The 16,225-nt window shown below is 52.7% G+C and overlaps 4 protein-coding genes across 4 annotated transcripts; 3 read left to right on the top strand and 1 right to left on the bottom strand.

The window, feature by feature from the left end:
* Nucleotides 1-192: 192 nt before the first annotated feature.
* On the top strand, nucleotides 193-1,547 carry COCSUDRAFT_18417 (hypothetical protein; the record flags this gene model as incomplete). The annotated part of the gene is made up of 4 exons (XM_005644876.1): nucleotides 193-414; nucleotides 533-668; nucleotides 780-833; nucleotides 1,234-1,547. The coding sequence occupies 4 exons, from the start codon at nucleotides 193-195 to the stop codon at nucleotides 1,545-1,547; spliced, it is 726 nt and encodes a 241-aa protein (XP_005644933.1).
* Nucleotides 1,548-2,444: 897 nt separating this feature from the next.
* COCSUDRAFT_18532 (gcip-interacting family protein-like protein) lies at nucleotides 2,445-4,208 on the top strand (the record flags this gene model as incomplete). The annotated part of the gene is made up of 4 exons (XM_005644875.1): nucleotides 2,445-2,552; nucleotides 2,877-2,972; nucleotides 3,342-3,557; nucleotides 3,975-4,208. The coding sequence occupies 4 exons, from the start codon at nucleotides 2,445-2,447 to the stop codon at nucleotides 4,206-4,208; spliced, it is 654 nt and encodes a 217-aa protein (XP_005644932.1).
* Nucleotides 4,209-5,415: 1,207 nt separating this feature from the next.
* Nucleotides 5,416-15,602, top strand: COCSUDRAFT_67340 (alpha/beta-hydrolase; the record flags this gene model as incomplete). The annotated part of the gene is made up of 19 exons (XM_005644874.1): nucleotides 5,416-5,515; nucleotides 5,690-5,816; nucleotides 6,286-6,389; nucleotides 6,650-6,704; nucleotides 6,931-7,026; nucleotides 7,480-7,666; nucleotides 8,468-8,632; nucleotides 9,026-9,159; nucleotides 9,494-9,596; nucleotides 10,033-10,151; nucleotides 10,590-10,780; nucleotides 10,942-10,972; nucleotides 11,271-11,451; nucleotides 11,786-11,874; nucleotides 12,631-12,791; nucleotides 13,381-13,532; nucleotides 14,083-14,223; nucleotides 14,688-14,834; nucleotides 15,417-15,602. The coding sequence occupies 19 exons, from the start codon at nucleotides 5,416-5,418 to the stop codon at nucleotides 15,600-15,602; spliced, it is 2,469 nt and encodes an 822-aa protein (XP_005644931.1).
* Nucleotides 15,603-15,643: 41 nt separating this feature from the next.
* Nucleotides 15,644-16,078, bottom strand: COCSUDRAFT_33961 (hypothetical protein). The gene has a single exon (XM_005644873.1). It carries the CDS (start codon nucleotides 16,009-16,011, stop codon nucleotides 15,727-15,729), a length of 285 nt encoding a protein of 94 aa, XP_005644930.1. The 5' UTR covers nucleotides 16,012-16,078; the 3' UTR covers nucleotides 15,644-15,726.
* Nucleotides 16,079-16,225: the final 147 nt, after the last annotated feature.

The raw sequence follows: 16,225 nt of genomic DNA, 5'->3' as shown, positions 1-16,225 counted from the left end.
CTTCTTAATATCACACAAGTTGGCCTTCCACCGGCTGAATCTCGTTCGAACCGCCTCGCAAGAAATCAATGTTGCGTATCTGCCATACTACTGCACGTAGGCGGAGTTGCATTTTGCCTTTCCAAATTTTGCATATCTCCGCCTAGACTTGCACGACATTGAATTTTGCAGGTTCTAGAACTGTAAAGTGCTATGGATCTGGATACCGACAATCCCAAGGTGTTCCTTGAGATCGAGATCGGAGGGGAACCGATTGGCAGAATAGTCATAACATTGGCAGCAGATGTTGTGCCAAAGACTGCAGAAAATTTTCGATGTCTCTGTACTGGCGAGCGGGGAGTGGGGAGGTCGGGAAAGAAGTTGCACTTCAAAGGCAGCAAGTTTCACAGAGTCATCCCTGACTTTATGTGCCAGGTAAGCTTTGCCCGGAGCAGTTGCTAGCTCTCTCTTTGCATTCATCTCGTGCGCTTTGCTCTTACTATTCCAATCAAATGCTTGACAACTTGCATTAGACAGTTCATGTTTTCTGCAGGGAGGGGACTTCACAGCAGGGAATGGGACTGGCGGTGAATCAATCTATGGGCCAACGTTCGATGACGAGAACTTCATCCTGAAGCACACTGGGCCTGGGGTGCTCAGCATGGCGAACGCAGGCGCCAACACCAACGGTAGGCAGCCATCTGAGAGATCCTGTACAGTTTTCCATCAGCAAATCCAGCACCAAAGTTTGTTGGTGGAAGGCTTGTAATTCTGACACGCTGCTATGCTGCCATGTGCAGGGTCACAGTTCTTCCTCTGCACAGCCCAGTGTCCTTGGCTGAATGGAAAGCATGGTGCGCCCGCTGCTTGACCACTTCTTTTTGAACTTGTCCCCAACCATACACGCAATGCTGTCTTTTGGCATAGTCAGTCCGCTGCCTGCCTCTCATGGCGCAATCTTCTTACTACCCGAGCTGACTTGCTGCTCTCATGAAGCAGAGTAATTTCTTTCTGCCATGCGTTGCAAGCGACATATTGCTGAGGTCATTCTGTTCAATTACATCATTTGCACAGCTTGCCATCCACAGATTGCTCTTGTAATGCATTTGCGCAACAGCACGCTGTATCCACTTCCGCCCAGTGGTTTTAGGGCGCGTGATACTGCCAGGCCTTCAGTACGGTCACATCATTCCCAAAGGTTCCCATGCATAGGTTTATCTCATGCATAATATCCACTGTGTTCACTGCGCGCAGTGGTGTTTGGGAAGGTGACAGAGGGAATGCCGGTGGTGAGGAAGATGGAGGCTTGCGGCTCGAGCTCCGGTCGCACGCGTCAGCCGGTAGTCATCGCTGACTGCGGCGAGCTGCCAACAAGGCGCCAGGTGCTTGCCAAGCTGGCGGCCGAGAAGCAGATGCTCGCTGACATGAAGAAGGACGTCGTCCAGGTGCACTCATTAGGCTGTTATCAACGTCATTTTTTATGTACTATGGATGTTGTTCTTACACGCTGTTCCTGCCAGTGGCAAGATGCGCCTCAAATGTGCCAACTAGGCACGCGGTTTAGGTAATGCAGCACTGGACGTTACTGCCATACACAATCTTGCTGATCGCTAATCAGCCTCAGCAAATTGCAGCTGGCAGAGAGACGAGGACCTGTGTTGCTCCAGAATGTCTTCTGGCCAATAACAACATGTTTGGGCGCTCCCTGTGTTTTAGGTAACGTAGCAGTCTCGGTGCTTGCACAGGCCGCATTGAGTATATGGATCTGCTGATCTATTCGGTCGTGCGGTAGTAGTCTGTAGAAAGCAGCCAGAAATTGCAGTCCATCTACACACGCACCTTCTGCAGAAGAAGTATTGGCTTTACTTGCGTGAGATATTAGATCAAATGAGTCATCGATTATGTGCGCAGGTCGACCCGGACGAGGAGTCGCGGCAGCGGCTGCGGCTGATCCGCGGCGAGGTCGATGGCCCCATGAAGGCCCCCCGGCCTTCGCACACCGCGCAGGACGACCTCGCGCCGGCGGCTGACGGCCAGGCCGCACCGGACACCGCCGCCGCCGCGGAGCCGGCGTCCATCGAGGAGGCCGTGCCAGCGAGCGCCCCGGACGGCGCCGGCGGCGCCGCGGCCCCGTCAGCCGATGATGACTCGGACGAAGATCTCAACGGTATGGTCTGGGAAAAACTCACCTCAGCAGCTTTGGGCTCTTGGTTCCCCACAGCGGTCTTCTCCTTGCAGATGGAGCAGTTGTGTGCTCTCTGTAATGCATGCAACATGCACCCAAAGTTGTTTTCAGAGATTGAAGTCATTTGTGTGTATGCTTCCCAACAGTGCTTTAGTCAGGAGCTTGGATGCGGAATTGCTAGGGGGTGGGAAGCAAAACATATTGTACTATACCGCTGGAGTAGCAATGCTGAGGGCGTTTTGTGGGGTGTAACACAGAGGGCGCGGATCCGACGGCGGGCATGGGTCCGCGGCAGAAGAAGCTGTGGGAGCTGCAGCAGAAGCTGCGCGCCAGCCGCAAGGCCAACCAGGATGCCATGGTCGCAGAGAAGCGGCGGCAGGCAAGTTCTGTTTTCTTTCTTTCTCAGTGCCCCCTGCATGCAAGGGCTCATGGACACCATGACCTCCTTTGGGATTATGGGTAAGAGCGTGCCCATTCAGGAAGGGATTTCCTTCTTGCACCGTTGAAAGAGATTGGGAGGTCACCATGGGCTCCCAGAAAATGAGTTCGCAGCTTCAGAAGCCCCATTGTTGCCGTTCTGAATAGCTCCATGTAGCCTGACGTTGGTGCAAATGGTTCTGAGCTGCACTCCAGTGCATCTACGAACATAGCCCTGAATGTATTGCCGACAGAAGTGATTTAGAAGGTTGTGTTGCGGCAGGCTCGGCCGGAGGGTGCGGAGGAGGCCGGCGAGAAGCGCAAATGGTTTGAGGAGAAGAAGGCGCGCCGCGAGGCCGACCTCAAGCGCATGAATCTCGACGAGAAAAAGGTGTGCATTTGTTTGGTCTGGGAAGAGCTGGATCTTGGGTGCATCTCAGAGGAAGTGAGTGAAGTGTGAAAAGAAAGTTTCATCAGTGTGGCCCAGCTCATTCAATTTTCTACGTCTCCTGTTGGGGAAGGCGCTCTGCATGGGTGGAAACCATGCCTAACATCTGCCCCAGTCGTACGGCATCGGTTCATGCATATTGCATCAGAGTTGGGCTGGAAGGCTGCGGCAGGGATGGTGGCTGGAAGGGATTATTGAGAGGGTGCTGCAAGGCACTTAGCCTTGAGGGCTGGAACAAGCGTGAAATGTTAATAGTATAAGCGTGTATAAGAGTGTAGACGGAAGTCACTAAGCACGACTGCCATGTCACAGGCGTTCATGCTGGAAACGGCGGACGCGGCGGAGGCGCAGTACAAGAAGAAGCAGAAGAAGCCGGCGCCGCAGGGCGTTGCCTCTTTCAACGCGAAGACACTCTATGAGGCCTACGAGCGCCGCACTGCCAACGTGTCAATGTCTGTCGAGGAGTACGAGCACATGAAGGCGACCGCGCCGGAGTTCTACCGCGCAGCCGACAGCATGCTCTATGGGGTGCGCATCTGTCCGTATATCCCGTAAAAAGCACCGCATAATGCGCAACTAAGTCTGCAGATCAGGCTTGCAGCAACATGTTGGGGGCCCAGAGTGGCCAGCATCGCTTCCCATGATCAGGCTTAATCTCTGAGGGCAGTGCGGTCATGGAATACGGATCACAGTAGATTACAGCAGGGCTGTCATGCCACGTTTTTGGGCCAGCGATGCACCCAGTTTGGGCAGAATGATTTCTCTGACCGTTTCCCTTCGGAACAGACCACCTAGGATGAGATACTGTGGTGAGATTTTGCGGCAGTTTCCGCAGGTGGCCCCGGAGGTGCCTAATCTTCAGGGTTCAAAGAAGAGATCCGTTTTACAGGAAAGGGCCAGACCCTGTTGTAACCCTAATAATCCCTCGGATAACGACCTTCGCAGGTGGCGCCGGAGGTTGGCGAGGACAAGATCGACGCGATGGTTGCTGAGCTGGACGCGCGCAAGACCAAGCGCGCCGAGTACAGCCGCCGGAGGGCGTTCCAGCCGGACAAGGACGTCGACTTCATCAACGACCGAAACGCGCACTTCAACCGCAAGATCGCCCGCGCCTTCGACGCCCACACGCAGGAGATCAAGGCCAACCTCGAGCGCGGCACAGCCCTGCCAGAGCACTAGAGGCGGCTTTGTTTTGCTGCGCTCATGGCAGGCTGGCTGTGTGACTGGAACAGCCAACTGGGAGACGCCTTTGGCGCTCTTGCAAAGGAAGGAAGGCCGATGGGAAGCGTGGTGCTGCGCTGCCCGAGCACTGACGGGCGGCTTTGTGCTTTGGGTGCTGCACACCAGGCGGCTGGAGCGAGCAGCCATTGGTTTTTTTATGTTGATTAGGAACAGTTTTCTCAAGACATGAGCTCATGATGGTGCCACGACGATCAGTAATAATACGTGGCATACAGGAACATTGATGCGGGCACCGGCCCATAGCCAGCAAGCATACTGTAAGTCTCTTGACTAATAGTCGTGTTGATGAGCCATCCTTCTACCTCCAACTCTAACTCCCCACAAAATTGCATGCAAGGGCACTGAGTGTTATAATCAAGTCCGTGAGTCAGGGGTACGACAAACAACCCTGCTCCTTAAACCCTGGTGCATGCACATGCATGTGCAGTGACAAGTCCATTGACACACAGGGCAGACCTCTGTTGAGGAAGTCTCTCGGCGCCTCGCGAGAACAGAGTTCATATTGGTTATCCAGCTCTTTCGCCGGTACTAGATGGCAGGATCTCTTTATTCTCAGTCGGCATGTACGTCACCTTAACAGTCCATGACAATATTGGTCTGCTAGAATGCAGCTTTGTAATCCAGCAGATGGACCTTTACACGGTGACAAGTATCTGTAGGACGCCTGACAGCGACAAAACCTCTGTCCTGCTCCTGCTTTTCTACTTTTGGGCAGGTGCTGAGACAAGGTTTAGCAGCCGAGGAGTTTACCATTTCAATCAGCAAAATGCCAGCACTCTGGATCTTCGGAAGGGCATTTCACACGGCATCCGACGATGTTCCGTTCTTTGCTCTCGGAGCGGCAATCTTCCACGCTTTCTGGATAGTAGCTATTGCCATCACTAGCCATGATATAGTCGACATGCCACAGATCTGTCACGACAGAGGCTTTGGTTACATGCTTACAGTAGCACTGCTTCTAGCTTGCTTCACATGTGGCTTCATCCTGGAGCTGCTGCTCATTTATGTGGGATGTCAAGGTAACCCCTTGCAGGATCTTCAAGCAGCAATCTGAGCTTCACTTTGTTTGTGCACAGTATGGAAAAGAAGTCACATGGCTTCCAACCGAGTTTACATATATTTCTATGTGCTGACTTCACCAATCATGATTGCAGGCGGTATCTTTGAGCTGTCCAAGCGCAGCAACATACAGCTGCTGCTGAAGCTCAGGCTTGGGAACGTGGTCTGCGAGCTGCTTGCATCAGGTAAGGCTGCCACGGCTTTCCTTCACCTCCACACTTCAAGCCTGTTCAGAAAGCTAGCTTTACAAATGAGTCGCACAAAGTGCCTGCCACCACACGCACAATGACAGGTGACTGTCCTTGACTCATACCTTCTGCACTGGATGGATGATTGATCCTGGGTTTCTTTGGATGCAGCCTTTGGCACATACGTGCTGCTTGCTGTGGACGTGAGCTGCAAGGTGAAAGAGGTGGTGATCTTTAACCCAAAGAAGGAGGTCCTCATCCTAGTCATCCTCACCTGGGTCTTCCAGATCGTCATCCTGTGAGCCATTATCCCCTTCCCCTGCCTGCCAATTTGCTAGCTTCTGATGCACTTCCTTCTCTTAGCGCAACCAGCCATACCCAACTGCTTTGAAAAGGCCATAGGCACACACATGCAATCTCTGAGGAGCAGGTAGGAAATATTCATGTAGAGGGGAGCATTGCCTAGACATTTAATGCAAGGTATGGCCTGATGGAGCTACCGAGCTGATTCTTGTGCGTCCATTTTCCAGACAACCAGATGGAGATTTGTCCAATACATTTGCTGCGAAGTTTTAGCATGTACACATTGGGACTTAGGAGTGCTGTAGAGGATGTCTGCTTGTTGGCAATTTCATGAGAATACAAACAAATCCCAAAAGATCTCTGACAAGAAAAGAGTGCTGTACTAACACAGCCGGCAATGTCATGAGGAACAAGAACAAAGAATTAAGAAAATTGTCGTTGGAGTGAATCCTGTGTGGGCGCAGGCTCAACATTCTTGTGTGGTACAATGCGTGGCCGGAGCATCAGGGCGCAGATGAATGGGAGCGCCGCTTCTTGTGGCTCGGGCGCTGGATCTGCTGTCAGTGCGGTGAGTCATCCTTGCCGCATGATTGGCTTGCAATGCATGATCAAAAGCATGCACAATACCGTGCTTGCAGAGAAAGAACGGATAAAACTGGGTTGCAGAGTCTCTAGGCAGCAAGAATGGTAGCGCATGACAGGATCTGAGAGCTTGATGATTAGACTGAACCCCCTATTCATCTTTGCATGCGACGCTACAACAAATTTGGAAGGATATTGAAATATGCCAATCAGAGAAGCGGTAAATCTGGCACATGGCGCATGCAGGGAGGGAGCCAGCAGCGGATGAGGAGAGGCAGCGGTCGCTGCGGCGGATAGCACGGTAAATCGTCCGCATCCTGGAAGAATGCACTTTCTTGGCGCCCTCTACAATCTGGAGACCGCTCCAAATGGCACAATAATCTGCATATGCGCTCAATTTGAAAATTGCATGTGGTGCTGGTCTCTCCTGATGCAATGCAACAAGTGTTTGCATAATGTGCGTGTGGTGTGCCAACGAAAATCCGCATTATTCTCCGTGGTAAGGAAGTGTTTTTTTGGTTGCTTAGGTGGGTGACGCGGTTGCTGGGGCGCGCTGATCTGACGCCGTCTGACACCGCACTATCACTTATTCTAGTGGCCACCCTGCAGCGCCAGGCGCGCAGGTAAGCGCCCCTGGGCCCACACACAAGTGCAGGCTTCCTGCCTGCCCCATAAAGAAGACACTGTGCTGGGTGGAATGCTCATGGTGGCAACACTGTTGAAAGGCAGCTTGGACGGCGCTCTTTTGGATGCAAAAGGGAACACTGCCATGATCAAAGAGCTCCCGGTGCAGTGAATTTAATTCCTTGTCTCTGCCTTCTGTGCACTATCTGATCCCTCTTGCATCCTCGCCATGACATAGACTAGAGTGGTCCGCACATAGGGGCTTTCAAATTATTACGAGTCTCTGCTCTAGATATCTGTAAATCTGATGTTGTTTTGAGTCCCCCAGCCCCTTACATTGCAGCTGAAATTGGGTTTTGGCAGGTCATGAGGAGATCGTGCCTGTTTCTCAGGTACTACTCTAAATTTAGCAGATTCAGAACATGGAATTAGTTTAATTTCGTTATTATTAGGGAGCGGATACGGCGGTGCGTGGCGGAGGCGGCTGAGGGGGAGGGCACGCGGGTGGAGGCCGTTTCGCTGATGGAACGCGCGCAGACGATACGCGCGCTGCCGATATCGACCTCCGGCCGCGGGTCGCGCGAGCTGCTGCAGGGGCCGTCGAGCAGCAGCCCTGTGCGGGGGGAAGTCACAGAGAAGGTGGGATTGTGGGAAAGTGGGATTGGACACAGGAATTATGCGACAGCACATTGCATGAGCCCTACTGATGCAACCAGGTGCAGGCACCTACTAACAGCAACCCTGTTAGTGGGGAAGTGACAACCAGGGTTTGGCGATGGTATGATTTCTGGTGTACTGCGTTGCTTGGGCCGTTTTGATACAGCCAGGTGCCAAGCACCGTGGATTTGCGCCTTTGTGTGGGTGGAAGTCACTGACAAGGTGGGGGCCCTGGTGTGGCCTTTGGTGCAGTGTGTTGTCTGTGTGTTTGTCGGTACATGCTGGTGCCGTTGAGACCTTGCACCTAATCCTATAGCTTGGGAACACGAGGATGACGATAATAAGAGTGACAAAAACTGTTTGGTGTACCCCGTCGATACCAGGCCTCTTCAAGGCAATCCTGCATCTTGTGGAAGGCGCATGTCCTGTTGGAGCACATTGCAAGCAGTCAAGTGGGGTGCACAGACAGTTTTGGTAAACGTCGTCATGCAGGGGAGGCTGGATAATTACTGTTGGGGAAGGTTGTCGTTCTCTTGGTACATGCTAGTTTAAAAGTCAAAAGCTCAGTCTGGTTTACTGCGGAATGTTGGCAGTGTGGTACCTGTCAAACGGATCTTTGGCCAACCTTCGCATGTAGCAGCAGAGCAAGCGCCGACGCAAGCGCAGGCAGTGCAGAATCATCTTGACCCTGCTCTTGGAGTCTGATATGACACAGAACCTTTCATCAGGACGCACTTCAGTGCCGAGCCCACGCATTAGTTTATTTGATGGCTGTGTGCGCAGGACGTGCTGATAGACATCCAGGTAGAAATAGCGGAGGAGGCAGTGACACTGAAGCAGATAGATGCCTCGCTGACCGCGGGTGCTACGGAGAGCAGTGTGGCCGTCGGCGCTGCAGGCGACGAGGAAGAAGCCCTGCTGCATAGACACAAGAGCCCCGAGCCAGGGGTGCGTATTGCCTCTCCTGGGGACTCTCTGAGAGCGTGTAGCAATGACTGATCAAATCTTCACATGCAGGGCTGAGTAAAACATGATTATTCTACCAGTGCCCCATGTATCAGGGGCCGGACATTGCCCAACATGTTGCAGTCCAGGAGTTGGGGCCCTGCTAACTCATCCTTGAAAGGCTGGTCCGTAGGGGTTGACTTGCAAAATGGGTCCGAAAGGGATCTCAAGTCCCTTTTGAGCCACCCAAGCTGAGAGATGACGGTCCAGCCTACCGACAATGATTTGGCAAGACTGAAGACAGGCCTTTCTTGCAAGGGGCGTTTTCTGGCAGACCATCCTGGCATCCAGCAATGCAGTATGCCAATGCAGAAGTTCAGCACATTGCATTTGCAGGAGACGGGGGCTGCTGAGAGCCTGCGCGACACGGGCCTGGAAGGGCCGGGCAGGCCCTTGGGCAAGTTTTTGCGCCAGATGGCGCTGCTGCGGGAGGCCTGCATCACCCCCTCCGGCATGGACGAGGAGCTCAGGTGAGCGTGAAACAAGATGACTGACCTGTTGTGATCCTCAATGTCTATCATGACAGGGTGCAACATGCTGTCTTACCAGCGTTTACCACAAGGCCTTCTCACCTCAGCCCATGTCAATGAAAGCAAAAGGCTGATCGCGCTAAAGTGTGGTCGGAAGCATCCTTGAGTGAGCAATCCTTACTTTGCGCAGTGTGTTATGGATCTGGGGCAGACAGAAAGATCTGCATGGCTCGATGTTTTTGCGCCTCCAAGCGCAGGTTTTTGAAGAAGTCCAGAACAAGCTTCACTTGGTCAAAAAATGAAAACTGAAGTAGGTTTGGATTTGTGCGTGCAGAGGTTCCATGTCTCAGGAGCAGGCGACGCAGCTGTACACGGGAGGGCACTGGAAGGTGGAGGCAGCCGTCCTGTCAGAGGTGGAGCACTTCAGCAGATTTGCGGTGCGCCAAGCTCTGCCCGCTGCACTCTTAAGATGCTTATAAGCGCTTTTGCCAAGGTCATCAGCAGATGTGATATGTGATGTCAGTGAGGCTTGACAGCTGGCATGGAGGGGCATCTGCCCGTCAAATCGTGGATGTGACAAGAAGAAGCATCTTCTAGGACCTGACTTGGGCGATTCAGTTTCAACCCTGCACTCCCAGGCGCTCTGCTTCTTGTTGTGTCATGTTTTAGCAATATGGCTAGCCCAAACAGCTCTCGCAAAGGTGTTACAGTCACCCGCATTACTGGCACAGAATAGCATCTGGTAGGGGAGTTTGATGTTTGCACCGACACGGGGGAGTTCCCACATGCTGCGGCATTGTGGCGGATGAAGTTGATTTTGATTTTAATTTGATTTGAGTTTGATTTTGATTTTGCTTATGGTTTCGATGACAGGCAGGGGTATATGGGTACGGGGGCGAGCGCAGCAGCAACTGGTGGGTCTCGATGGCTTCGGCGCTGATCGGGCGGGAGACCAGCGAGCGAGAGGAGCGCAACCTGGAAGTCCTCAACAGGTGACAGCAGTTTGTGACAGCAGTCGAATCACAGCATCCTGACCTGCAGGACTCTAAACGCATGTGATATGGGTAGAGCTGCTGACACATGGAGATATGCACAGGAGATTTGGTACTTTGGAACATTGCATGCCTCCCTTGCTCTGCACGCGCTGGGCATCTTCCGGGAGAGCAGGGCCTGGCTTTATTTGAGTCTGGCTGTACCTGACATTCGAATCCTATTCAGTCAATCAGACCTCGTGTTTTTCACAGACATGCATTCCATTGACGGTCTAATCCTGATAAGAGCTCCAAGCACCATCGCCGAGGCTGCCAGTGTAGCCACAAAGGTGTTGCTGCAAAAACTACAACAAGAACTGATATGCCAAAAAATCAACCAGAGTAACATAATAATTTACGAAAAGACGATGAGAAAATATTGAGTATTTGGTGACACAGGGCTGACGTGAATTCGCTAGTGGAGCGGCTGTACTATGAGAACGTGATCCGGGAGCTGGGGGACAGCAGTGAGATCATCTACCTGTCAGTCGCCAACGCAGCGCTGTCACACCTGCCCTACCTCATTGCCCTGGACCACCAGAGCAGGCGCGTTCCCTCCCTCGCAAACCCCCCAACTCTGCGCAGCAGGGGTAGTCAACTAATGATATGCAGTGTTTAGTAACCCGTGTGTGCAGCCAGGTGGCCTATACCACCAGAGCATGCGCGTTCCCTCCCTTTCAACACCCCTTACCTTCTCTGCGGCAAGGGGCACCAAATTATAACAACAGTGTTCAGTACAAATTGTGCGCAGCAAGTTGCCCTGGACCACCAGAGCAGGCGCGGTCCCTCCCTGCGATACTGCTATTCTCAAGTAAAATTTCTCTATAGCAGACCGAGGGAGAATATTCCTTCGACACCCAACTCCTCGGTCGTCTCAGCGCATATTGGTGGCGCTAGCCATGACATAAGCTCCCCCTGTTTTTACTTGGAAACAGGAAACTGGAATCAAGGACCCTGGAAACTAACCTCCGCCATAATTCGGTGCACGTCCTTGGCAGTAGCTCTAGGATGAAGAAACCCCCGTCCCCTCATTGAACATCAATTCTGAAACCCTACATAACACCCCTTTCTTCAACGCAGGTCGGTGGTGGTGGCGCTGCGGGGGACCACGTCGGTGGAGGACATAATCACGGACAGCGTGGCAGAGCCGGTGCGCCTGGAGCCCGACTGGCTGCCGGGGGAGATCAGAGCGCGCGACGGCTCCGGCGGGCACCTGTACGCACATGCCGGCATCAAGGCGGCAGCCGACGCTGTTCTGAAGGTGTGGTTTTTTTTGTCTTTTCTCATCCTTCTCAGCAATGTTTACTAATGCATGGCAGCTGTGCTATCCCTCAAGGCACAAACAGAATGCTGCACGCATCAAGGCGGGGGCCGAGAGCACGCTCCCTTAGATCTATAAAGTTTTGGCAGAGTCTTCATGATGCATGGGCTTTACTAGGGGACCTGCTGTTCGTGGAGCATAAGAAGGAAAGGCTGCTGACGATCTTGGGCCTGACACTGGAAACTGCAGCGCACATGCTTGATTTGCAGTTTTCATCTAGAAAGTGCTACACCTTTGATAATGGAGAGGTAATGATACCACTGCCTTCGCACAGGACATGGAGGACAACAAAGTATTGGGAGCGCTGCTGCGCGGTGACTACGGCGACATGTCCAAGTCAGCGGCGGAGGAGGTCATGTCCAAGTGGGTTCCTGTAGTATCTGCGTGCTGTGTCATTTGTTTTGCTGAAGGAGGATAGCACCATGGAGTTTTTGGGATGCAGCTGCCCTGCAACAGCGCATCTGCATGAACCTGAGCACGTTGTGGTGCAGTGCCGTTCTGATGCTTGATGGTGCTGTTCCCGTTTTGTGAGTATATTAAGGGATACAGCATCCTTGGATTGTGAGAGCAGGATTATGACATCCTGCTTCATGGCGCTATGCTGCCATACCCACAAAATGACAAAAGATATGTTCTAGTGTTGAATGGTTGGCGCCATCTGTCTGCCTTGTTGCCAAAGTGATTTGGTACCTCTTTGGCTGTCCATTCTTTGGTATGTGGACACGTGCAATCCAGCCTGAGTAGCACACAGGCAGAGAGCAAGTCGCGCGTTTTCCCCGTACTGGGGAAACACAGTGCCAATCTCCAGATGTATGAGAGTTGCGCATCTCCCCGGGCTCTGCATAAGGCAGTCCAGTATTTGTTTTGGGGGAAGGAGTGTGCCTGGTGGGAAGCTGGTCTGCAGCTGTCCACTGCAGCTGCCTCTGCTTCGAGTTCAGAGACTGTCTTGAAACTGTTCCAAGCAGTGCAGTTCCCTGGTGCAGGGATGATGCTGGTCTGCAGCGCTAAAAATGCATCACTCACAAAGCGTTGCAGTAGAGGGTGGAAGGGGAAAGACCTGGAGATTTTTGAATGAACAAAGTTACAGGTTTAAATTCGATGTTTGTATTGGTGTGACAGGGATGCTGGAGAGGACGCGGAGGCGCGGGCGCAGCATTATGTGGCGGCGTTGATGCAGAGGAAGCTGGACTGCCGCGACTGGCGCCTCGTGCTCACCGGGCACAGCCTCGGGGCCGGCGCCGCCGCTCTTATGGCCCTGCACCTCTCCGGCCGATTCCCCAGTGCGCCCCCTAAACTTGCTATAAGTTCTTGTGCTGTTTCACTTGCCTGTGCTGAACATGACAAGGATCACTGTTTGAGGTAGGTGACAGGTAAAGGGAGATGCCCGCATAGGCATAGACCTGTGGGGGTGTCTTGCTCAGTTTTGCCTACAATTGTCCCCAGCTCCTGCTTGTGAACCTTGAAGCCCTCATGCAACGCCAATGCAGTCAAAGAACAATCTCATGAGCCCCTGCCGCCTTGTTTGCCGAGCTGTCTTCATGTCCCAGAACCAGGTACAATGACACCCCTAAGATACTTCCTGCCTTTGTGACCAGGATAGATTTCTTGATCTCAAACGGTCTGTAGGACACCTTTGGGCCCTGTTGCTCCCAGGCTGTGTAGTAGTCACGCCTTCTGTGGCCAGGGACACTTTTGTCCTCGGCTGCTGCCAGACGTGCACTGCAAGGTTATTTTGACTGTCCTGAACTCACAGGATAGAAGGCCCTCTGGTACACACAAAGGAACTCTCAAATCCGGGGTGTTACTGTGTCTCCTTACATGGTACCTCAAATAAAAGCGTGCTTGTAACTCGTGCTCTGTTGCTGCCAGATGTGCACTGCTGGGCGCTGAGTCCGCCCGGCGGCCTGATGAGCACTAATCTTAGCCGCCTGGTGGAGCCGTTCGTCACCAGCGTAATAGTCGGCAAGGACGTTGTTCCGCGTGTCTCCGTCGTCAACCTCGGCCGTCTCATCGACCAAATGGTACGCCAAAATTCTTGAATCATGCATCACCTTGAGATCTTTTATTCTCTGATTCTGCAGGCAGAATCACATGCAATGAGAGCCAAGAGGGACGCTGAGTGCGCTGAGTCGCCATCAGAACAGGACACTGGGTTCCTGCTATGTCATGCGTCCTCACCAATCATCTCCTCTTGAGTAAGATACACAGCAGCTCGGGACAGCCTCTTATTTAACATACAGCGCAAGCGGATTGACGAGCCGCTGCTGTGCTGTGCGCCCTGCCTCTGCATGCATCGAGGCCTGGTGTGACATGTTAGTCAGAGCTTAGGAGATAGACGTGCCAGAAAGATACTCTCAAGCATGCTGAGCTGATTCACCACCACTGCCATGTGATGAGATCAGAGACTGAACATTTTTCTCCCTTGGAGAACGCAGACAGCTTTTTGGACAATGTCTTGACAGCCACTTCTTGACAGGCACAGAGGGCAAGCTTAACAGAAAGACTTGACAGAAAGACATGACAGAAAGAAGGCGCAGTGAAGAATTTGCGGTCGATTGCTGTGCTTGGCAGGTGACGTCGCTGGCGTTGTGCAAGCTAAACAAGAGCGACGCGTTCCTGCGCGGGCTGACTAAGCGCATGCGCCACGAGCACACCGGCGACCTCTTCTGGCGCTACGCAGAAGTCCCCGAAGAAGCCATGCAGGTCCTGCAGGCGAGTGGTTGTCTTCACTGACTCTGCTACTGGGCTGTGTTCTCATGCAAGAAGCTGTTGCCAGATTCAAATATCTTTGATGGTGGCAATTGTGAGCTGCATGACGCTCCATGCTGGATCCACGCAGGTTCCCGTGGGAACATGGTCACAGGCCTTTGTGCTCCATGAATACTTTGAGCTGTGTGGCTTTGGTTTGGCAGCTATGCAGCTCACACCAAACAAAGGTGCTGCTTGCGCCAGTCACTGTTCATACCAGGATCTCTTCTTTACAAAGACATGCATAATCGCTTCAGGCCAATTAGCACACACATATGAAGTGAGCAATTGCTGCCTAGAGCTGCACAGCATCCCAAGCTTGCAAACCGCCAGGAGCCAAGTCTTTACCAGGTCCGACTTTCCCTTTTGTAGCTGTAGAAATTTGACCATGAAAAAACAAACAAGTACCGTTGGAAACCTTGGTGCAGGCGTACAACGCTGGGCTTGAGGTGCGCAGCCGCATGCTGGAGCTGGTCCCCCCGGGACGAGTCATATTTCTGCGGCCGCTGAAGCGGGAGGGAACGCGCGCCGCGTGGGACGCCGTCTGGGTCAAGGCCGAGGAGGTCATCCGCGAGGTTAGTCATGCGTGCTAATAGCCACGTCAGATTCTAGTTAGATATAGAACCCCCGGGGTGAGGGCTGCAAGGGGCTGTTGAATTGGACGAGTGCTATAGAATGTAAATTGCCTGCGGGCGGCTGCATGGGCTTTGCTGTGCTACTTGGGCATGCAGGATTGAATGCCCGGATCAGAGCAGCACCTATCCTGCCTGAGTGCGAAATAGTGCATGCTTGTTTCTTGTGTCACATTTTCAACGATCCTTATTGTTCTAACTCCCAATTGTTGGTGAGGTAAGCTGGGGTAAAGAACCTCAGGTCTCCAGCATGGTGCCTTTCACCACTGTAGACATGCGACAGCATGTCTTAACTCACAGTCATGATTGTCCCCTGATCTGGCCCACAGAGATTCTAGAGGGACTCAATGAGCCCCAAGGCAGACATCTAGCAGTACGGTGAGACTGAAGGTGCAGAGAGAGTGCAAATTTGTGATCATGAGAGTAGCAGAATATTTTGAGCCGTCAGCAAGTCGTTTGCAGGCCAATTTTGACATGCATCATCAAAAATTCTTGTAGTATTTGAACTCAAATTGAAATTCACAGGGCATCCTGGTGTCGCCGCGCATGGTGGAGGACCACAGCTGCGTGGCGCTTCAGGCCGCGCTGCGACTGGCGCTGCAGCCTGCAGGCTCCGACGCGCCGACAGCTGGCGCCTTTGGGGATTATTTTCCGCCTGTGGTGCCCCCGGCGGAGCAGGAAGACGAAGCGGAAGACAAGTCCCCAGTCTGACACAGCTGCTGCGGCGATGAGCACACATGCAGTGGCTGACACTGCGCATGACCTGTAAATTACTGCTGTGAAGTCTCTTGTGAAACACTTAGGACCTCACAAGGAGAATGGATGTTTGTATTTGTTAGGTCATAGACACTATTTGCTTCCATGTTTTACTTAAGAGTCGCCAAAGGCGGCAACACTCACAACAATGCAGAAACGTCGACTGGCAAGGCTCAGGCTTGGGCATTCCCAATGGAGTGTCTAGGAATCCCCACTGACAGGTGTTGTGGCAGTAGATTAATTCGTGTTGCCCATTTAGTATTTCTGTGAAGTAGCGCCTGCCAGGTGATACTGGCTGCCACGCATTGGCAGTGTCAAGTGATTTCTTGTGTATAGAAGTGTATGCTAGTGTGCGTGCATGCATGCGCGTAGTACTACGGCGTACTAGTATTTAGGGCCGTACGCAGTGTAGATGACCATGAAGGCAAACTATCACAATGGATTACATGCTTCTGACCAACCTCTGGTGCCTGCTTGGAGGGCTCAAAAGATCGGGCAGTCCGCACACTCGTGTAAGCACAGCATCATGGCCAGTACACACTGACATGGCATGCGGGATCTAGGCAGATAAGCTGATG

This window comes from Coccomyxa subellipsoidea (assembly GCF_000258705.1).
Source record: "Coccomyxa subellipsoidea C-169, whole genome shotgun sequence".
Classification (NCBI taxonomy): Eukaryota; Viridiplantae; Chlorophyta; class Trebouxiophyceae; family Coccomyxaceae; genus Coccomyxa; species Coccomyxa subellipsoidea.
This window is presented reverse-complemented; position numbering and strand designations above follow the sequence as displayed.